This window comes from Ricinus communis, chromosome 2 (genome assembly GCF_019578655.1).
Source record: "Ricinus communis isolate WT05 ecotype wild-type chromosome 2, ASM1957865v1, whole genome shotgun sequence".
NCBI classification, from domain to species: domain Eukaryota; kingdom Viridiplantae; phylum Streptophyta; class Magnoliopsida; order Malpighiales; family Euphorbiaceae; genus Ricinus; species Ricinus communis.
This window is the reverse complement of record NC_063257.1, coordinates 17,865,056-17,888,668: the sequence shown is the minus strand read 5'-3', so window position 1 is coordinate 17,888,668 and position 23,613 is coordinate 17,865,056. Positions and strand designations below refer to the sequence as shown.

The following is a 23,613-nucleotide window of genomic DNA, read 5'->3' as shown; positions in this document are numbered from 1 at the left end:
ACCTTAAGCTAACCCATCTTTCACAAGACAACATGAGTGTAGAGGAGTATGTGAAAGAATTTGAGAAATTGTGTTTGATTTGTGATTTGCATGAGAAAGGAACCTTTAAAATCGCAAGATTTATAAAGGGACTTTCTAAGGGAATTGGCAGGAAGGTGGAGGTTACTCACTACTCTACTTTCAATGATGTTTGCAAATTGGCCATGAAATACGAGATGCAATTGAGGGAAGAAAAGCCTAAGCCATCCTTTGGCTTCAAGAATCCTTCGAGATTTAACTCTTCTTACACTAAGGGGAGTACTTTTCAACACAAACCATCATCCTCTAGTCCAAGTAAGTTTGACAAGGGGAAAGAAAAGGCTGTAGTTTCTCAAAATGAATATGCTACAAGAAGAAAGTGTTTTAGATGTCATGGAAAGGGGCATATTGCATCCGAATGTCCTAGCAAAAATGTTCTGACCGCAACTCAATGTGCTTTAATGGATGAGGAAGAGAGACTCTATCACTTCATTACGGATGAGGATGAATGTGATAACTTCGACGATGAGTATGATGAGGATATACCACCAGAAAGTGAGAGCAACATGATTGGAGTTGTGAGGAGAATCTTGTATAGTGAGCCTAAGAGTGACTTAAGGCAAAGAAACAATATGTTTCATACTAGATGCAAGGTTGGAGAGAAGACTTGTAATGTTATAGTTGATGGTGGTGCCCAAACAGATGTGATCTCATCCGAAGCTGTGAGTAAGTTGAAGCTTCAAACCAGGGATCATAATGAGCCTTATAAGTTGAATTGGTTGAATGATGGAACCGGGGTTCGAGTCAAGAAGCAAGCCTTGGTTGCCTACTCCATAGGTGGGTTTGAAGATGAAAGATGGTGTGATATTCTTCCAATGGATGCATGTCACTTACTTCTTGGGAGACCTTGGCAGTGTGACCATGATACGGAGCACAAAGGTAAATCGAATGTATATGTTGTAACTACCAAAGAAGGCAGAAAAGTTAGATTGTTGCCTTTACCTCGCAAAGTTGCTAAGAAAGAAAAAGAGAAAAGCAACTTCCTTGTAACTTGTAATGAATTTGAAAATTTAGTGGAAGAAAATGGGGGTAGGTATGCTTTGGTTATAAGGGCCAAAGAAGAAAAGGGTACTTCTTGTGATAACTCATCATCCTTTAATGAGTTATTAGAAGAGTACAAAGATGTTTTTCCGAATGACTTACCAAAAGGGCTTCCACCACTTAGAGGCATTGAGCATGCCATCGATTTGATTCCGGGGGCATCCTTACTGATGCAACCAAGGATGCATCTAAGTCAACTAGCATGGATCCACTAGCCTATAGAGGACCAATGACACGAGCAAGGAGTAAAAAATTCAAGCAAGCCTTAAATTCTTACTTAGAGCATGTTTTGAAAATGGCTAATGATGGTGCTTTTAATGAAGATAACAACGCCTTGAAAATAGTGACATTAATTGCTATTAATGAAGCTTAAACTTCTGATCATGGAACAAGGTGAAGGTCAAAGATCAAGGATCAAAGTCAACAGGTTCTCCTAGGGTTTCTAGAAGCATTGGAGATCTCACCTAACCCTAGGGCAGCCACCACTTATGCTTAGAGAAGGAGGCAGCCGCACATTAGAAGTCTTTTAGGGTTTGATTCTTTATTGCTTATCTCTTAGTCCTTTTTAGGGTTAGAATCATTTCAAGACTCTATAAATAGAGCTATGTATTTCAGCTAAAGCACATAAGATCAATATACATTTCTAAATGAAGTTTTATTTGAGTTGTTAACTCTTATTCCTTAAGGTGTTCCTTATTGAATTTTTTGAGATAAAATTAACTTGTTTGATTTAGTTTAACTTTTTATTAGTTTCTTGGGTTGTTTGAACATTCTTCATCTATTTATAACTAAAGGGCTTAGTAGTTCTATTGCTAAGTTTGTTAGTTCCATAATCAATTGCAAACTTTCAAGTTAGATTTTTGGGGCGACAAATTTGAACTTATTGGTAAGGGTGCTTCCTCTTAAATAGGGAGAGCATTTATCAGTTTGATTTTCTCACCATTACTTATCTTGGTGTTTGAACGTATCCGGTTCGAGTTCGTATCATTTGGTATCAGAGCCAAACTTGTAAGTTGGTTCATTTTTTTCAATTAAAGAGTCTGTCTTCTATTTCATCTCAATTTCTGTTCGCATCATTATAAATTAAAAAAAAGTATACTAATTTCATTGCTGCCCGCAAACCAAGGCAGATTTCAAAAAAAAAAAAAGGAAGGAACGAAAAACTAACCCTAACCATTTGTGTTGGGTAGTTCTTGAAGAATTGACTCTTGATTGATTCTTTCTGCAATTCCTTTTAATTGATTGGAGCTGTTCTTCATTCTTATAATTCTGATTTGGATAATTTTGTTTGTTTTCTCTTAAAAAGCTTTTCTTTTGGGTTAATTGAGTCTTGTTCGATTAGTTGTAAGCTTGTTTTGCTCACATGCTTATAATTCATTTTATTGATTCACGAGCGTTCTATTGAACTTCAGAATTAATAAACGTTAAGAGGTTGTGAAAAACTTGTTCTTGTGGTTACTAGAACAATTTGATTTAATTTTTATAAGGAAGTCAATTCTTTGTGAGTGAAACACATGAGGGAGTGATCTTTTCTTATTTTGCCTTTGACTATAAGAAGCCTCCAGAGTATAACACTTGATCACGTCCTTTTTTTTTTGTTTTCTTTCCTAGTCTTTTGGTTTAACCGTGTCATCTGAACCATCATTGACTTTGGAAAATTTAGCTTATACATTAAGAGATGTAGTAGAACATATGACAAAACAATTTCAAAAACAAGATGACAAATTAACTAGGATATTGAATGATATGCCTAAAACGTCTAAAGGGGATGGTTCTGATAATGACCAAGAAAGTGAGTGTCTAAAGGGTCTAGACATAATCTCCAACCCAAAATGGACACTACTTTGGGTAGCATTAAGATGAAAATACCATCTTTTCATGGTAAAAGTGACCCTATAGTTTATTTGGAGTGGGAAAAGAAGGTTGAAAGGGTTTTTGAATGTCATAACTATAGTGAGTCTAAAAAGGTTAAACTTGCTGTTGTTGAATTTTGTGATTATGCTGCCATTTGGTGGGATCAATTGGTGAGTGGTCGTAGGCGTTATGGGGAACACGAAGTTGGTTCATGGGATGAGGGCGCATTATGCGTAAAAGGTTTGTGCCATCGCTCTACAAAAGGGATTTGTACAACAAGTTATAAAATTTAGTACAAGGTAGTAAGAGTGTTGAGGAGTATTGACAATCTATGGAGATAGCTATGATTAGAGCCAATATAGATGAAGATAGAGAAGCCACAATGGCAAGATTTCTGCATGGTTTGAATCATGATTTTGCTAACATAATTGAATTGCAGCATTATGTAGAGATGGAGGACATATTGCACATGGCCATAAAGGTGGAAAAGCAATTAAAAACCAAGAGAAGAAGTGCTGCCCCTAGCTCAAAATGGAGTAACACATGGAAAAGGAGCAACTAGCCCCCTAACAAGGGTCGTGAGGCATCAAAGGACATCAAGCCAGCCCCTAAATTTGATATTAACACTAAACCAACGACGCAAAGTGACCTCAAATCAAAGAAAGTGCAATGCTTCAAGTGTTTGGGGTATAGGCATATATCTTCCCAATGTCCAAACAAGTGAACCATGGCAATTCGAGGTGGTGAAGTGGTCTTTGAGAGTGATGAAGAATCTGAACTAGGTGAGGAGGGTTACCTAGACATGCCTGAGTTGGAAGATTGTGATGATGTGCAATTGGGTGAGGTTAGTAATGTACTTATAACTTTTAGAGCTCTTAATTTACAACCTATTGATGATGATGCTCAAAGGGAAAACATATTCCATACTACATGTAAAGTACAAAACCATAATGCTAATTGTAGTTTAATCATTGATGGGGGTAGTTGTACTAATGTAGCCAGTGCTATGATGGTTGATAAACTTAGACTTCCAACTATTAAGCATCCTAAGCATACCTTGCAATGGCTTAATGATTAAAGTGGGATTAGAGTTACTAAGCAAGTACGGATTGCATTTAGTGTAAAGAAGTATAATGATGAGGTATTATGTGATGTTGTTCCCATGCAAGCATGTCTTATGTTGCTAGGTAGACCATGGTTATATGATAGATCTGTAATTCATAATGGTCGAACCAATGCATATTCTCTTGTAATGGATGGAGAACCGTATGTGATGTAAATCCAAGTTCAAAGCTTAAAGAGATCCAAGATCCATTAATAGTACAAGAAGGCCCAACCACAAGGTCCAAATCCAAGAAGCTTCAACAAGCCATATTGGGTTTAATTAGGGACATTTGGAAAGCCCAAGAACTTCAACCCAATAAGGCATCCATGGAGGCCCAAGGAATAATATTTAACTTGTTTTTGTGTTAATAACAATTAGGGTTACATGTAGCCACCATACAAGTTAATGTGGTAATTAATACCAAGTAATGGCTATCAATGTGGGTAGTGGTTATTAAGAGCCACCATATACAAGTTAATGGGGTAATCAATACCAAGTAATGGCTATTAGTGTGGATAGTGGTTACTAAGGCCATTTAAGAGTAAAAGTAATCCTATGTGTGTGAGTCTATTTTAGTAGTGTGTGCATGGACTTGTAATCTATATAAACAAGTCCTTTTCTTTCTTTTGGAACATGATTGAATTTGATATATGAAATTTTGTTTGAGTTTTATTGTGAGGAATTTTGTCTTTAATTTCTTGCTTGAACTTTGTGACTTATCAAGCTTTATTCTAGCTTGTGGTGTCAAAATCTAAATCTTTGTTTTCTTATTATTTATCAAACTTTCTTGTTTGTGGCATAAGAGGAAATTCAAAGTCTATCTTAGTATCTTTATCCTTGTCGGTAAAGGGGTTAAGTAGCATCCATCTTCTTACTTCAATCTTTGAACGATCCGAATTTGTGGATTAAATTGGTAATTTCTAGTTTTCCTCTAATTCAACTTATCATAGTATTTTTGCTATTGGGGAGTTAATTGATGAAACCTACAATTCCCATCATAAGTGGTATCAGAGCATTGGCTCAAGATTGAGGTTTGCGTATCCAAAACTATCTTTTAATTCTCAATATCTTGTGTTCATCTTATATTTTGCACCTTTTGCCATCTATTGTTCTTGTTATTATTATTTTTATCTTTATTCTTCTTATCTCAAGATTTTGTTTGCATATATCAAAAAGAAAAATCGTCCTGAAAGAAAAAAATTGTTATCTTTGATATTCTTGTGTTAGATCTCAGATTACATAAAAAAAATTGACTCTTCATATTCCATTGAGATCTATCTATCTGTATAATTCTATATCTTTGCGTTCTTTGATGATCTATCTTTGTTTTTCATTTCTATTAGCCTATTTGCTACAAATTGTTCATTTCTTTAAGCCTACCTTATTATTTTCTTGTTAGCCTACCTTATTTTTTTTTTATCATTGATTACTACATTCTTGAAATTTTGTTTGATTGAGAAACTTAGTTCATCTAAGAAATCAAAAGCCAAATTTGAGAGGTAAAAGGCAAGAGTGTGAGATCATTAGAAAAAAAAAAGAAGCCAAAATTGAGTGTAAACACAAGTGGTATACATCAATTTTGAGTGAAAACACATGAGGGAGTGTTGTGAGATCGTTTCTTTCTATTTTCTTTTATTAAAATTTTAGGTTTTTCAATCATGTCAAAAGACACAAGTTCTTCTACAAATGATCATGTGATTCAAGCTATGCAACAACAATTCGAAAGAATGTTTAGTGTGATAGCGGGAGTCAATGAAAAATTGGAAAGGCATGATGGCATCCTTAACCAATTACAAGGAAAGCCTAGACAAAGGAGACGTCCACCAATTGACCAAGAGGACTATGAAGGAGAGGATGACTTGGATGATGATCAAGTCACCTTATTGGGACAACGAATCAATCCTAGGAGACAAGCTAGGAGAGGACATCCAAATGATGATGTTGATCGCAACCTCGGAAGCATCAAAATGAAGATTCCTTCATTCCAAGGAAGAAATGATCCAGATGTGTACCTTGAATGGGAGAGGAAAGTGGAACTCATCTTCGAATGTCATAATTATTCGAAGGAGAAAAAGGTAAAACTTGCCGCTGTTGAGTTTAGTGATTATGCAATTGTTTGGTGGGATCAATTTTGCAAGGAAAGACGTAGATATGGAGAAAGACCCGTGGAGTCTTGGAGAGAAATGAAGCAAATCATGAGAAAGAGGTTTGTTCCAAGCCACTACTACAGAGAGCTTCATCAAAGATTACAAACTCTAATTCAAGGATCCATGAGTGTGGAGGAGTATCACAAAGAAATGGAGAAGGCTATGATTAGAGCAAATGTGATAGAAGATCGTGAAGCTACCATGGCAAGGTTCTTGAGAGGGCTAAACAAAGACATTGCTGATGTTGTTGATTTGCAACATTATGTGGAGATTGAAGATATGGTGAATTTGGCCATGAAAGTGGGAAGCCAATAGCCTATTTTAGTGAAAAGTTGAATGGAGCTAGCTTGAAGTATCCAACTTATGACAAGGAATTGTATGCTTTTGTACGTGCACTCAATGTTTGGCAGCATTATTTGCTACCTAAGGAGTTTGTGATTCACACGGATCATGAAGCATTAAAGCACTTGAAGGGACAGAACAAGTTGAATAAGCGCCATGCTAAATGGAGTGAATTCATTGAAGCATTTCCCTATGTCATTAAGTACAAGCAAGGTAAAGAAAATGTAGTTGCCGATGCACTATCTATAAGGTATGCTTTACTTGCTTCTCTAGAAACAAAATTGCTTGGTTTTGAGGATATCAAAGACTTGTATGTTGATGACCACGATTTTGGTTCTATTTTTCATGCTTGTGAACATGGTGCTATTAATAAATTTTATAGACATGATGGATTTTTGTTCAAAGAAAAATGTCTATGCATTCCTATGTGTTCTATGCGTGAATTGCTTATGAGAGAATCACATGAAGATGGTTTGATGAGACACTATGGTGTTCAAAAGACTTTAGATGTTTTGCATGATCATTTCTGTTGGCCTAAAATGAAATTTGATGTGAATAGATTATATGCTAACTGTATTGTACGCAAGCAAGCTAAGTCTACATCACAACCTAATGGGTTGTACATGCCTTTGCCCATACCTAATTCTCCTTGGATTGACATATCTATAGATTTTGTGCTTGGATTATTTAGGTCTACGCATGGGCATGATAGTATTTTTGTTGTGGTGGATAGGTTTTCAAAGATGTCACACTTTATTGCATGTAGGAAAACCGATGATGTAGAACATGTTGCTGAATTGTTCTTTAGAGAAATTGTACGTTTACATGGTATGCCTAGAACTATTGTTAGTGATAGGGACACCAAGTTTTTGAGCTATTTTTGGAAGACCTTATAGGGTAAATTGGGAACTAAATTGCTTTTTCTACTATATGTCATCCCCAAACCGATGGTCAAACCGAGGTAGTGAATAGAACTTTGTCACAATTACTTAGGACCATGGTTAAACGAAACTTGAGAACATGGGAAGATTGTTTGCCGCATGTTGAATTTGTATATAATCGTAGTATGCATTCTTCTACTCAATTTTGCCCATTTCAAATTATTTATGACTTTATTCCTCTGAGTCCTTTTGATAGGAAATCATCATCTTAGCAACCACACACCCCAATAACTAATGAGTTACGATACATATGGAATGCAAGAAAACACCCTCCAATCAAGATGATTCCAAAACCTAAGGATCTCCTCAAGTGAAGTTAGGAAAAACTAGTTCCAACAATGAAACTAGCACTTGAATTCAACTCCAAACGCCACAAACCAAGTATGATTTGATAAGTAAGAATCAAACACAAGATTTTGGTTAGAGAATGCCACAAACTAAAAATAGTTTGATAAGTTCAAAGTTCATGCAAGAACTTAAGCAAAAACACTCACAAAGAGCAAACAAATATTATCATTCATCAATTCTATGTTTACAAATGGATTTGGCTTTGATATTTATAGCCAAAACAAGACAAAGAAACCTAAATGGATATCTTTTGAGCTTCCCCACGTTTTTCCCTTTAATTCCGCTTAAAACTTATTAAAAGTGGCTGTTTTTACATTGATGTCACTCATTTTTGTAACTCCCAAATGACAACTAATTATGTGCATCCATTTTGTAACTCCAAATTATGACTAATTATGTGCATCTATTTTGTAACTCTAAAAGACAACTAATCACACCATAACTTAAGAAAAACCTAATAAAATGAAAATAAAAAAGGCTTCAAATGAATCTTATTGGACCTATGAGTTCAGCCTAAACTTATTGCACTAAATTGATGATTTTGGATCCTTTTTGCAATCCTAAATCTTGGGCTGAGCCTTGTTGTGTTTGAACACTCCAAATGTCTTTAATTAAGCCCAACAGAACTTCTTGCATCCTTTTGGACTTGGATCTTGTCATTGGACCTCCTTGAAAGCTTAAAGGATAATTTGTAATTCTTGTCTTTATTGCATCATTCCCTCTCTCCTTGTAAGGATTCGTCCTTGAATCAGCCTCATTGTCAACTTCATCACCTACATCAAATAAAGAAAGATCAGCAACATTAAAAGAAGTACTCACATTGCCATACTCACTTGGCAAATCTATCTTGTAGGCATTGTCATTAATTCTTTCAAGGACTTGGAATGGCCCATCCCCTCTTGGCATTAATTTAGACTTCCTTTGGCTTGGAAATCTATCCTTTCTCAACTGTACCCAAACCTAGTCACCCGGTTCAAATACAACTTTCTTTCTCCCCTTGTTGTGTTGCTTTTGATATTGTTGATTTCTTTTCTCTATTTGAGCACGCACCTTTTCATGTAAGCTTTTAACAAATTCAGCTTTTTGCTTGCCTTCAAAATTAGCCTTATCAATGGGTAATGGCAGTAAATCCATTGGAGTTAATGGATTGAACCCATATACAATCTCAATTTATTGTACCATGAATACTCCTATTGTATGCAAACTCAACATGTGGCAAACATTCTTCCCAATTCTTCAAATTTCTTTGAATTATTGCCCTCAATAGTTGTGAGAGAGTCATATTAACCACCTCCGTTTGTCCATCTATTTGTGGATGACAAGTTGTTGAGAATAGAAGCTTTGTTCCCAACTTGCTCCAAAGTGTCTTCCAAAAGTGGCTAAGGAACTTGACATCTCTATCACTGACAATTGTCCTTGGAACCCCATGCAATCTTACAATTTCTTTAAAGAACAACCCCGCAATATGAGTTGCATCCTCTGTCTTCTGGCATGGAATGAAATGTGCCATTTTCCTAAACCTATCAACAACAACAAAAATAGAATCTTTTCCTCCCCTTGACCTAGGTAATCCTAGAACAAAGTCCATAGAAATGTCTACCCAAGGTTCATTAGGTATGGGAAGTGGAGTATACAACCCATGAGGCATCACTTTAGATTTAGCTTGTTTACAAGCGATGCATCTCTCGCATATTTTTTGAACATCTCTTTTCATTTGTGGCCAAAAGAAATGATTTTCTAAAACATCTAAAGTCTTTCTCACTCCAAAGCGCCCCATCAAACCCCCACCATGTGCCTCCCTCACAGGCAACTCTCTTAAAGAAGATTGAGGCACGCATAACTTATTTTCTTTAAAAAGAAAACCATCATGTCTATAGAACTTCTCAAACCCCCTTGTCTCACATGCCCCATATACATTAGCAAAATCATGGTCTAAATTATATAATTCCTTAATGAACTCAAAACCCAATAATTTTGCATCAAGTGTAGAAATTAGAGCATACCTTCTAGATAGAGCATCGACAACAACATTCTCTTTACCTTATTTGTACTTGATGATGTATGGAAAGGATTTAATAAATTCCACCCATTTAGCTTGCCTACGGCTTAGCTTCACTTGTCCTTTGAGATATTTCAAAGACTCGTGGTCGGTGTGTATAATGAATTCCTTATACCAAAGATAGTGCTGCCATGTCTCTAAAACTCTTACCAAAGCATAAAACTCTTTGTCATAAGTTGGGTAGTTTAGACTTGCTCCACTTAGCTTCTCACTAAAGAACGCAATTGGTCTTCCTTCTTGCATCAAGACTCCACCAATACCTATTCCACTTGCATCACACTCAACCTCAAAGGTTTTAGCAAAGTCAGGCAAAGCAAGTAAAGGTGTTGAACTAAGTTTGTCTTTTAGCAAGTTAAAAGCATCATATTGTTCTTAAAGGTGCAGCAATTGTAGAGAAATCCTTAATGAATCTCCTATAAAAGCTAGCAAGACCATGAAAACTCCTAACATCATGCACACTAGTAGGTTTTGTCCACTCTCTAATTACTTTTACTTTTTCTTGATCAACATGAATTTCCCTTGTCATTAACAATAAATCCAAGAAAACTAATTTCATTAGTGCAAAAAGTGCATTTCTTAAGATAAGCATATAATGTCTCTTGCCTTAACACATAAAAAACCAACTTTAAGTGTATTACATGCTCATCTAAGGATTTGCTATACACAAGAATATCATCAAAATAAACCATTACAAACTTTCCAATGAAAGCGCGCAAAACATGATTCATCAATCGCATTAAAGGACTTGGAGCATTAGTTAAACCAAACGGCATGACTAACCACTCATATAATCCATGTTTTGTTTTGAAAGCGGTTTTCCATTCATCACCCTCAGGCATTCTTATTTGATGATATCCAGATTTTAAATCCACTTTAGAAAACACACAAGCACCGTGCAATTCATCCAACATGTCATCATTCTCATCATCATTTTCATTTTCACTTTCAGATTCAACAATTCCATCTCTAACAATCATGGTCCTCTTATTAGGGCAATCAAGTGCATAATGACCATGTCCCAGACACTTAAAACACTTCAAGCTTCTAGATTGATTAGCTTGATTCTCAACTTTGTTTTTGCTGCCTATTTCATTTTTATTCTTATTCTCATCCACTTTAGGCTTAGCAAATTTATCATCCTTTTTACTCCAATTTGATTTCCAATTAGAAGAACTAGAACTCGAATTAAGTTTAGAATCAAACTTACTTGCACCTTTTCGCTTGAGTTGCCTTTCAATTTTCATGGCCACATTCACTATGTCCTCAAGCTCCACATAATGTTGCAACTCCACAAGATCAGCAATATTCTTGTTTAGACCATTCAAGAATCTTGCCATGGTGGCCTCTCTATCCTCCTCCATATTTGCTTTAATCATAACCATTTCCATTTCTTTGTGGTACTCCTCCACACTCATGGTTCCTTGCCTTAGAGTTTGCAATCGTTAATGCAAATCTCTATAGTAATAGTTAGGAATGAACCTCTTTCTCATGATGCGTTTCATCTCCATCAATGACCCTACGGGTCTTTCTCCATTTCATCTCCTTTCCCTATACAATTGATGCCACCAAACACTAGCGTAATCACAAAACTCAACGGCAGCAAGTTTTACCTTTATCTCCTCCGAATAGTTATGGCATTCGAAGATCATCTCCACCTTTTGCTCCCATTCCAAGTAGACATCAGGATCATTCTTTCCTTGAAAGGAAGGAATTTTCATTTTGATGCTGCCTAGGTTGCGATCTACACCATCTTGCCTTGATCTCCTATTGTGTCTCCTAGGATGGTCATCTCCACCAAAAGTGATTGCTTGGTCTTCTTCCAAGTCATCTTCGGCGTCATAATCCTCTTGTTCAAAGGCTAGTTGCCTTTCTCTTCTAGGCTCGTTTTGAATCCTTGTAATAGTTTCACCTTGCCTTCTCACACTTTCAACAACATCATCCATCCGCCTATACATTCTTTCAAACTCCTTTTGCATTGCTAGCAAAGTTTGCTCAATGGATGCTCCAACACTACTTGAAACTTGTTCTTTTGACATTGCACAAAAACCCGAAAAACAAGTTAGGATAGCCTCACAAAAACACTCCCTCACGTGTTTCTCTCAATTAAAATGTCACACCACTCGTGTTTCACTCAAAGTTTTGGCTTTTCTCGATGCTAGTCTCACCACTATTGCCTTTTACCTCTCTTGCTTTTGCTTTAGGTTCTTAGATGAACTAATCACCTAAATGAACCAAATCAGATTATGGCAATTTAATGGAGTGAAGAAAAAAGGTTGGTCTATATCAAGTTAGGTAAGGCCAAATTTAAAGTAGCTAGACACAAGAAAGCAATAAAATAAAATAATAGAATAGGACTTCTATGCCGTCCAAACTTTCTTTTTGTTTGATCTTTTGATTATTTTTTATTATTATTTTTTAATGATAATAACACAAGTGAAAAGAAATTATGAACAACAAAATTTCTTTTTTATCAAGGGACAACGAAGTTTTACTTTATGAACCCAAAGGAGTAAACTTTGAAAAGAAAGAGTACTTAGAAGGACAAAAGATTGAAACAAAAAGAATTCGGCACAAATAAAGAAAAAGTGAAGAAGATGAGAAACCTCAATAACACACAAAACTCAAATCGAAACCAGGCTCTGGTACCAAATGATAGGAAATCATCATCTTAGCAACCACACACCCCAATAACTAATGAGTTATGATACATATGGAATGCAAGAAAATACCCTCCAATCAAGATGATTCCAAAACCCAAGGATCTCCTCAAGTGAAGTTAGGAAAAACTAGTTCCAACAATGAAATTAGCACTTGAATTCAACTCCAAACGCCACAAACCAATTATGATTTGATAGGTAAGAATCCAACACAAGATTTTGGTTAGAAAACACCACAAACTAAAAATAGTTTGATAAGTTCAAAGTTCATGCAAGAACTTAAGCAAAAACACTCACCAAGAGCAAACAAAGATTATCATTCATCAATTCTATGTTTACAAATGGATTTGGGTTTGATATTTATAGCCAAAACAAGACAAAAAAAACCTAAATGGATGTCTTTTGAGCTTCCCTACATTTTTTCCTTTAATTCCCCTTAAAACTTATTAAAAGTGGCTGTTTTTACATTAATGTCACTCATTTTTGTAACTCCCAAATGACAACTAATTATGTGCATCCATTTTGTAACACCAAATTATGACTAATTATGTGCATCTGTTTTGTAACTCTAAAAGACAACTAATCACACCATAACTTAAGAAAAACCTAATAAAATGAAAATAAAAAAGGCTTCAAATGAATCTTATTGGACGTATGAGTTCAGCCCAAACTTATTGCACTAAATTGATGATTTTGGATCGTTTTTGCAATCCTAAATCTTGGGCTGAGCCTTGTTGTGTTTGAACACTCCAAATGTCTTTAATTAAGCCCAACAAAACTTCTTGCATCCTTTTGGACTTGGATCTTGTCATTGGACCTCCTTGAAAGCTTAAAGGACCATTTGTAATTCTTATCTTTATTGCATCACCTTTAGATTTGATTGCTTTACCTTTAAGTGAACAAGTGAATTTAGATGGTGCAAAGAAGGCTGAATTTGTGTTGAAGTTGCATGAGCAAGTGCATGCAAATTTGGAAAGACGCAATGAGAAAATCACCAAACAACGCAATAAGGGCCGCAAAAGGATGGTATTTGAAGTTGGTGATTGGGTTTGGGCGCACTTCAGGAAGGAAAGGTTTCACAATCAAAGAAAATCAAAGTTGATGCCACGTGGTGATGGTCCGTTTGAAGTAACAGAGCGCATCAACGATAATGCATACAAAGTTGACTTATCTGGTGAGTATAATGTTAGTGCTACTTTTAATGTTGCTGATTTGTCTCCTTTTGATTTTGATGAAGACGTTGATTCGAGGTCGAATCCTTTCAAAGAGCGGGGGAATGATGCCACCAAGGATGCATCTAAGTCAACTAGCATGGATCCACTAGCCTGTGGAGGACCAATGACACGAGCAAGGAGTAAAAAGTTCAAGCAAGCCTTAAATTCTTACTTGGAGCATGTTTTGAAGATGGCTAATGATGGTGCTTTTAATGAAGATAACAACGACTTAAAGAGAGTGACACTAATTGCTATTAATGAAGCTTAAACTTCTGGTCATGGAACAAGGTCAAGGTCAAAAATCAAGGATCAAAGTCAACAGGTTTTCCTAGGGTTTGTAGATGCATTGGGCCGCACATTAGGGTTTCTAGAAGCATTGGGCCGCACATTAGGGTTTCTAGAAGCATTGGAGGTCTCACCTAACCCTAGGGCAGCCACCACTTATGCTTAGAGAAGGAGGCAGCCGCACATTAGAAGTCTTTTAGGGTTTGATTCTTTATTGGTTATCTCTTAGTCCTTTTTAGGGTTAGAATCATTTCAAGACTCTATAAATAGAGCTATATATTTCGGCTAAAGCACATAAGATCAATATACATTTCTGAATGAAGTTTTATTTGAGTTGTTAACTCTTATTCCTTAAGGTGTTCCTTATTAAATTTCTTGAGATTAAATTAACTTGTTTGATTTAGTTTCACATCTACATGTTTGATCAATCAATTAACTTTTTATTAGTCTCTTGGGTTGTTTGAACATTCTTCATCTATTTATAACTAAAGGGCTTAGTAGTTCTATTGCTAAGTTTGTTAGCTCCATAATCAATTGCAAACTTTCAAGTTAGATTTTTGGGGCGACAAATTTAAACTTATTGGTAAGGGTGCTTCCTCTTAAATAGGGAAAGCGTTTATCTGTTTGATTTTCTCACCATTACTTATCTTGGTGTTTGAACGTATCCGATTCGAGTTCGTATCACTTACCCAACAAGGCAGCCTATAGATGCAATCTGGAAGAAAGTAAGGAACTTCAAAGGCAAATCGATGAATTAATTCAAAGGGGCTATGTGAGAGAGAGCATGAGTCCATGTGCCGTTCCCGCTCTCTTAGTACCAAAAAGAAGATGGTACTTGGAGAATGTGTGTTGATAACCATTCCATAAACAATATCACAATCAAATATAGATTCCCTATGCCTAGATTGCAAGACATGCTGGATGAGTTGAGTGGTGCCTTAATCTTTTCCAATATAGATTAAAGGAGTGGATACCACCAAATGAGAATTAGGGAAGGAGATGAGTGGAGGACGGCCTTCAAAATAAAACAAGGGTTATACGAGTGGTTAGTGATGCCATTCGGGCTTTGTAACGCCCTAAGCTCTTTTATGAGATTGATGAACGAAGTTCTCCGTCCTTTTCTGAATAAATTTGTTCTTGTTTACTTAGATGACATTCTTGTATATAGTAAAAATAATGAGGAGCATTTAATTCATTTGAGGATGTTGTTTGATAGGTTGAGAGGGCAGAAGTTGTATGGAAAGCTAGAAAAATGTACTTTCATGACTCCTAGTGTTGTATTCCTAGGATATATTGTAAAAGGAGAGGGGTGCATGTAGATCCCGAGAAGGTCAAGGCAGTCCAATCTTGGTTGGCTCTGAAGAATGTGCACAAGGTTAGAAGCTTTCATGGACTAGCATCATTCTATAGGAGGTTGATTCGAAACTTCTTAACCATCATGGCTCCCATCACCGAATTGACAAAGAAAGGAGAGTTCGAGTGGAATGAAGCTACCCAAAGGGCCTTTGAGAAGGTAAAGATTCAACTTTACAATGCTATGGTTCTTATACTTCCTGATTTTAATAAGGTGTTTAAAGTGGAGTGTGATTGAAGCGGGATTGGGATTGGTGCGGTATTGATCCAAGAAAGAAAACCAGTGAGCTAATTTAGTAAGAAACTCAATGGGACTAAATTGAACTACTCAACCTATGATAGAGTTTTTTATGCAGTGGTTAGAGCCCTTGATCACTGGTCTCACTACCTTAGGCCAAAACCATTTGTTCTTCATTCTGATTATGAGGCCTTAAAGTTCATCCATGGGCAACAAAAACTCGACAAGAGGCATGCAAAGTGGGTAGAATTCCTTCAAACTTTCACTTTTAGCTCCAAGTACAAAGATGGGAAAAGCAATGTAGTGGTTGATGCTCTATCAAGAAGAAGCTACTTACTTTCCATGGTTGATGCCAAAATCTTGGGTCTTGAACAACTCAAGGAGTACTACAAAGATGATCCCAATTTTTCAAGTGAGATGGAGAATCCTACTAGTCAGTTTGTACATCAAGAAGGATTCCTCTTCAAAGGTAACAAACTTTATGTTCCAAAGAGTGGGGTTCGGGAGTTGTTAGTGCGAGAAGTACACAGTGGGGGTTTGGCTGGTCACTTTGGGATACAAAAGATAATTGATATCTTAGGTGAATACTTTTATTGGCCTAGGATGATCAAAGATGTAACCCATGTAGTGGAGAGATGTGCTACTTGCCAAAAGGCCAAGGGACACTTCAAAAAGGGTCTCTACACACCACTGCCGGTTCCAGACAGACCATGGGATAGTGTAAGCATGGACTTTATTGTGGGCTTGCCAAGAACACAAAGAGGAAAGGATAGCATCATGGTAGTAGTAGATAGATTCTAAAAAATAGCACACTTTGTAGCTTGTAATAAAACAGATAATGATGTAAGAGTAGCCGAGCTGTACTTTAAGGAAATTGTCAAGCTTCATGGCATTCCTCGAAGTATAGTCTCTGATAGGGACTCCAAGTTCCTAAGTTATTGTTGGAGGACCCTATGGAAGCTTGTTGGTACTAAGTTGCTATTTAGTACCTCCCATCACCCTCAAACCGATGGGCAAACCGAGGTGACTAATAGAACTTTGGGTACCTTATTAAGAGGTCTTGTGAGCAAAACGCAAAAAGATTGGGACATCAAACTAGCCCATGTAGAGTTTGCTTACAATAGGGCTCATTCATTGACTACTTCTAAATCACCATTTGAAGTGGTTTATGGAGTGAATCCTTACCTTCCTATTGATCTCATTCCTTTGGAGGAAAAGGAAATGGCGAGGCAAGATGCAAAGAAACGTATGGAGTCCTTTCAAAAGACATGTGAGCAAGTAAAAAAGAAAATTGAGGAGATGAATAAGAAATACCAAGAGAGAGCCAACAAAAAAAAATCACAACCTATCTTCCATCTCGGGGATTTGGTATGGCTACACTTGAGAAAAGAAAGGTTCCCTAAGTTTAGAAAGAATAAGCTTATGCCTCGCTCCGAAGGTCCTTTCAAAGTACTTGAGAGGATCAATGATAGTGCTTATAAGATTGAACTTCCCAATGAATTGGATGGTGTCCAAGCAACCTTCAATATCGGTGACTTGTCTCCTTACCTAAATGATGAAAGTTTGAGGGCAAACTTCTTTAAAGAAGGGGAGAATGATCCATAGTCAAGCAACATTACTCATGAGCCGGCTGCTCTAGTCTTAGAAACTCTTAGGTTTTCTCTATTTACTCATAAGCCCGAATTTGTTACTTGTTTTACTTGGGAGTTTACCTAAGCCTATGAAGCATGTAGTATGTAGCAAGAAAGGAGGAGACACATTAAGGCCAAGTTCTATTATGCTGTTTTATTATGCTTTGTTTTAGTTTGAATTTCATGCTTTTGTTTTTAGTATGCATTTTAATACTTTTGTTTTAGTTTGTTTGTAACGTATAAATAAAAGTATTAAGAGTGAGGTGTGTGAATAGGTGGGAAGTTTCTAAAACGTTCAGCCTTGAATGATAGAATTAAAAGGGCTGATCTAATTAAGGAAACTTTCACATAGTGGGGGTTATGGTGTGCAAACGTTTTCAATTGTTTTAAGGCCGTTTAAAGCCAACTTTTTGTATTCTTTTCTTATTTGTAAGTTTCTTATATATATAAGTTATGGAATGAGAAAAGGGGACAGTTGATTATCAAAGAAAAACATGTACTCTCTATTATTTTGAGTTTTTCTCAATCAAAGAGTCTTTCTTGTTACTTTGAGTTTGTCTTGAGTGATAAGATTTATGGTGGAACATTGAGTGAGTCTTATGTTCTTACCTAGTATTCCAATTGTCTTGAGTTAGTCTTGGATTGTTGGTGCAAAATTTCAGTTTGTGAATTCTTGAGTGAATTTAAGGGGTCCTTTTCAATCTAGTCTAAATACCTTTACAAGTTTTCTGTTGTGAGGTGTACTTAACTTAGATCAAATAGCCATTACTTGGTATTAATTACCCCATTAACTTGTATATAGTGGCTATATGTAACCCTAATTATTATTAACATAAAAACAAGTTAAATATTATTCCCTGGGCCTTCATGGATGCCTTATTGGGTTGAAATTCTTGGACTTTCCAAATATCCCTAATTAGACCCAATATGGCTTGTTGAAGATTCTTGGATTTGGACCTTGTGATTGGGCCTTCTTGTACTATTAATGGATCTTGGATCTCTTTAAGCTTTGAACTTGGATTCACATCATTCCCCTTTTCTTCAAAAGGATTTTTCCACAAATCAGCTCCATCATCTTCATCACCTACATCAAACAAAGACAAGTCACTAACATTGAAAGTAGCACTAACATTGCCATACTCACTTGGAAGTTCTAGCTTGTAGGCATTGTTGTTGATGCGTTGAAGCACTCTAAAAGGACCATCTCCTCTTGGCATAAGCTTTGATTTCTTTTGGTTAGGAAATCTTTCCTTCCTCAAGTGCACCCACACCCAATCTCCAGGCTCAAAAATGACTTGCTTCCTCCCTTTGTTGTGTTGCTTTTCATATTGGAGAGTCTTCTTCTCAATATTTGCATGCACCTTCTCATGCAAAGTCTTGACGAATTCAGCCTTTTTTTTCCCCTCTAAATTAGCTTTCTCCAACGGCAATGGTAGCAAATCTAATGGAGTCAATGGATTGAAACTATACACAACTTTTGCTCCCATTCCAAGTAGACATCAGGATCATTCTTTCCTTGAAAGGAAGGAATTTTCATTTTGATGCTGCCTAGGTTGCGATCTACACCATCTTGCCTTGATCTCCTATTGTGTCTCCTAGGATGGTCATCTCCACCAAAAGTGGTTGCTTGGTCATCCTCCAAGTCATCTTCGGCGTCATAATCCTCTTGTTCAAAGGCTAGTTGCCTTTCTCTTCTAGGCTCGTTTTGAATCCTTGTATTAGTTTCACCTTGCCTTCTCACACTTTCAACAACATCATCCATCCGCCTATACATTCTTTCAAACTCCTTTTGCATTGCTAGCAAAGTTTGCTCAATGGATGCTCCAACACTACTTGAAACTTGTTCTTTTGACATTGCACAAAAACCTGAAAAACAAGTTAGGATAGCCTCACAAAAACACTCCCTCACGTGTTTCTCTCAATTAAAATGTCACACCGGTCGTGTTTCACTCAAAGTTTTGGCTTTTCTCGATGCTAGTCTCACCACTATTGCCTTTTACCTCTCTTGCTTTTGCTTTAGGTTCTTAGATGAACTAATCACCTAAATGAACCAAATCAGATTATGGCAATTTAATGGAGTGAAGAAAAAAGGTTGGTCTATATCAAGTTAGGTAAGGCCAAATTTAAAGTAGCTAGACACAAGAAAGCAATAAAATAAAATAATAGAATAGGACTTCTATGCCGTCCAAACTTTCTTTCTTTTTGTTTAATCTTTTGATTCTTTTTTTATTTTTTAATGTTAATAACACAAGTGAAAAGAAATTATGAACAACACAATTTTTTTTTAGCAAGGGACAATGTAGTTTTACTTTATGAACACAAAGGTGTAAACTTTGAAAAGAAAGAGTACTTAGAAGGACAAAAGATTAAAACAAGAAGAATTTGGCACAAAAAAAATAAAGAAGATGAGAAACTTTAATAACACACAAAACACAAAGATAAGCAAACCTCAACTTGAAGCAAGCTCTGATACCAAATGATAGGAAATCATCATCTTAGCAACCATACACCCCAATAACTAATGAGTTACGATACATATGAAATGCAAGAAAACACCCTCCAATCAAGATGATTCCAAAACCCAAGGATCTCCTCAAGTGAAGTTAGGAAAAAACTAGTTCCAACAATGAAACTAGCACTTGAATTCAACTCCAAACGCCACAAACCAAGTATGATTTGATAAGTTATGAATCAAACACAAGATTTTGGTTAGAGAACGCCACAAACTAAAAATAGTTTGATAAGTTCAAAGTTCATGCAAGAACTTAAGCAAAAACACTCACAAAGAGCAAACAAAGATTATCATTCAAAATTATATATTTACAAATGGATTTGGCTTTGATATTTATAGCCAAAACAAGACAAAGAAACCTAAATGGATGTCTTTTGAGCTTCCCCACGTTTTTCCCTTTAATTCCCCTTAAAACTTATTAAAAGTGGCTGTTTTTACATTGATGTCACTCATTTTTGTAACTCCCAAATGACAACTAATTATGTGCATCCATTTTGTAACTCCAAAAGACAACTAATCACACCATAACTTAAGAGAAACCTAATAAAATGAAAATAAAAAAAGGCTTCAAATGAATCTTATTGGACCTATGAGTTCAGCCCAAACTTATTGCACTAAATTGATGATTTTGGATCCTTTTTGCAATCCTAAATCTTGGGCTGAGCCTCATTGTGTTTGAACACTCCAAATGTCTTTAATTAAGCCCAACAAAGCTTCTTGCATCCTTTTGGACTTGGATCTTATCATTGGACCTCCTTGAAAGCTTAAAGGATCATTTGTAATTCTTGTCTTTATTGCATCAGTTTCTCACTAAAATAGCTCACTAGTTTTCTTTCTTGGATCAATACCGCACCAATCCCAATCCCGCTTGCATCACACTCCATTTCAAACACCTTGTTAAAATCAGGAAATATAAGAACCAGAGCATTGCAAAGTTGAAACTTTACCTTCTCAAAGGCCCTTTGGGCAACTTCATTCCACTCGAACTCTCCTTTCTTTGTCAATTCGGTGATGGGAGCCATGATGATTGAGAAGTTTCGAATGAACCTCCTATAGAATGATGCTAGTCCATGAAAGCTTCTATTCTCATTCACATTCTTCGGAGCCAACCAAGATTGGATTGCCTTGACCTTCTCGGGATCTACATGCACCCCCTCTCCTGTTACAATATATCCTAGGAATACAACACTAGGAGTCATGAAAGTACATTTTTCTAGCTTTCCATACAACTTCTGCCCTCTCAACCTACCAAACAACATCCTCAAATGAATTAAATGCTCCTCATTGTTTTTACTATATACAAGAATGTCATCTAAGTAAACTACAACAAATTTATTCAGAAAAGGACGGAGAACTTCGTTCATCAATCTCATAAAAGAGCTTAGGGCGTTGCACAGCCCGAATGGCATCACTAACCACTCGTATAACCCTTGTTTTGTTTTGAAGGCCGTCTTCCACTCATCTCCTTCCCTAATTTTCATTTGGTGGTATCCACTCCTTAAATCTATTTTGGAAAAAATTAACGCACCACTGAACTCATCCAGCATGTCTTGCAATCTAGGCATAGAGAATCTATATTTGATTGTGATATTGTCTATGGAACGGCTATCAACACACATTCTCCAAGTACCATCTTTTTTTGGTACTAAGAGAGCGGAAACGGCACATGGACTCATGCTCTCTCTCACATAGCCCCTTTGAATTAATTCATCAATTTGCCTTTGAAGTTCCTTACTTTCTTCCGGATTGCATCTATAGGCTGCCTTGTTGGGTAAGGATGCCCCCGGAATCAAATCGATGGCATGCTCAATGCCTCTAAGTGGTGGAAGCCCTTTTGGTAAGTCATTCGGAAAAACATCTTTGTACTCTTCTAATAACTCATTAAAGGATGATGAGTTATCACAAGAAGTACCCTTTTCTTCTTTGGCCCTTATAACCAAAGCATACCTACCCCCATTTTCTTCCACTAAATTTTCAAATTCATTATAAGTTACAAGGAAGTTGCTTTTCTCTTTTTCTTTCTTAGCAACTTTGCGAGGTAAAGGCAACAATCTAACTTTTCTGCCTTCTTTGGTAGTTACAACATATACATTCGATTTACCTTTGTGCTCCGTATCATGGTCAAACTGCCAAGGTCTCCCAAGAAGTAAGTGACATGCATCCATTGGAAGAATATCACACCATCTTTCATCTTCAAACCCACCTATGGAGTAGGCAACCAAGGCTTGCTTCTTGACTCGAACCCCGGTTCCATCATTCAACCAATTCAACTTATAAGGCTCATTATGATCCCTGGTTTGAAGCTTCAACTTACTCACAGCTTCGGATGAGATCACATCTGTTTGGGCACCGCCATCAAGTATAACATTACAAGTCTTGTCTCGACCCTTGCATCTATTATGAAACAGATTGTTTCTTTGCCTTAAGTCACCCTTAGGCTCAGTATACAAGATTCTCCTCATAACTCCAATCATATTGCTCTCATTTTCTGGTGGTATATCCTCATCATACTCATCGTCAAAGTTATCACATTCATCCTCATTTGCAATGAAGGGATAGAGTTTATCTTCCTCATCCATTAAAGCATATTGAGTTGCGGTCAGAACATTTTTGCTAGGACATTTGGATGCAACATGCCCCCTTCCATGACATCTAAAACACTTTCTTCTTGTAGCATATTCATTTTGAGAAACTACAGCCTTTTCTTTCCCCTTGTCAAACTTACTTGGACTAGAGGATGATGGTTTGTGTTGAAAAGTACTCCCCTTAGTGTAAGAAGAGTTAAATCTCAAAGGATTCTTGAAGCCAAAGGATGGCTTAGGCTTTTCTTCCTTCAAATGCATTTTGTATTTCATGGCCAATTTGCAAACATCATTGAAAGTAGAGTAGTGAGTAACCTCGACCTTCCTGCCAATTCCCTTAGAAAGTCCCTTTATAAATCTTGCGATTTTAAAGGTTTCTTTCTCATGCAAATCACAAATCAAACACAATTTCTCAAATTCTTTCACATACTCCTCTACACTCATGTTGTCTTGTGAAAGATGGGTTAGCTTAAGGTACTGCTCTTGTTCATATTCTTTACTCACCCATTTGTCTCTCATTTTTTTCTTTAGTCTCGCCCACGAATCAAGTTTTTGTGTGATGATCTGTAACATTCTAGCAAGTTCCTCCCCAGCCATGATTTCACTATTTTACTAGTTAATTATAACTACAAGAGATGATTCTGCCGAATCTTTAAGCAACCAATAAAGAAATAGAAATTGACCTCGAGACTCAAGGCTTACAAATTCAAAAAATTTCATAAGAAAAGAACCTGTTTGAAGAAAGAAAACTCCTCAAAAGCTTTTCGGATGAGGGAGTAATCTTCAGTTCAAATCTGCCCCTCCAATTTGATCCGTTTTTCGTATTGTCATGAAGATTTTCTTCTCTTAAGCTCTGATACTAGATGATCTAAGTTAAATACACCTCACAACAGAAAACTTATAAAGGTATTTAGACTAGATTGAAAAGAACCCCTTAATTTCACTCAAGAATTCACAAACTCAAATTTTGCACCAACAATCCAAGACTAACTCAAGACCATTGGAATACTAGGTAAGAACATAAGACTCACTCAATGTTCCACCAATATCTTATCACTCAAGACAAACTCAAAGTAACAAGAAAGACTTTTTAATTGAGACAAACTCAAAAAAATAGAGAGTACACATTTTTGTTTGATAATCAACTGTCCCCTTTTCTCATTCCATAACTTATATATATAAGAAACTTACAAATAAGAAAAGAATACAAAAAGTTGGCTTTAAAC

The 23,613-nt window shown here is 36.4% G+C and overlaps 1 protein-coding gene across 1 annotated transcript; it reads right to left on the bottom strand.

Moving 5' to 3' along the window:
- Positions 1–20,596: 20,596 nt before the first annotated feature.
- LOC125369283 lies at positions 20,597–22,984 on the bottom strand. Its single transcript, XM_048371296.1, has one exon. The coding sequence runs from the start codon at positions 22,982–22,984 to the stop codon at positions 20,597–20,599; it is 2,388 nt and encodes a 795-aa protein (XP_048227253.1).
- Between the last annotated feature and the right edge of the window lie 629 nt (positions 22,985–23,613).

What these genes read in the sequence shown, in the direction of transcription:
- LOC125369283 (XM_048371296.1), bottom strand. Translation starts at nt 22,984, where the DNA reads ATGGCTGGGGAGGAACTTGCTAGAATGTTACAGATCATCACACAAAAA.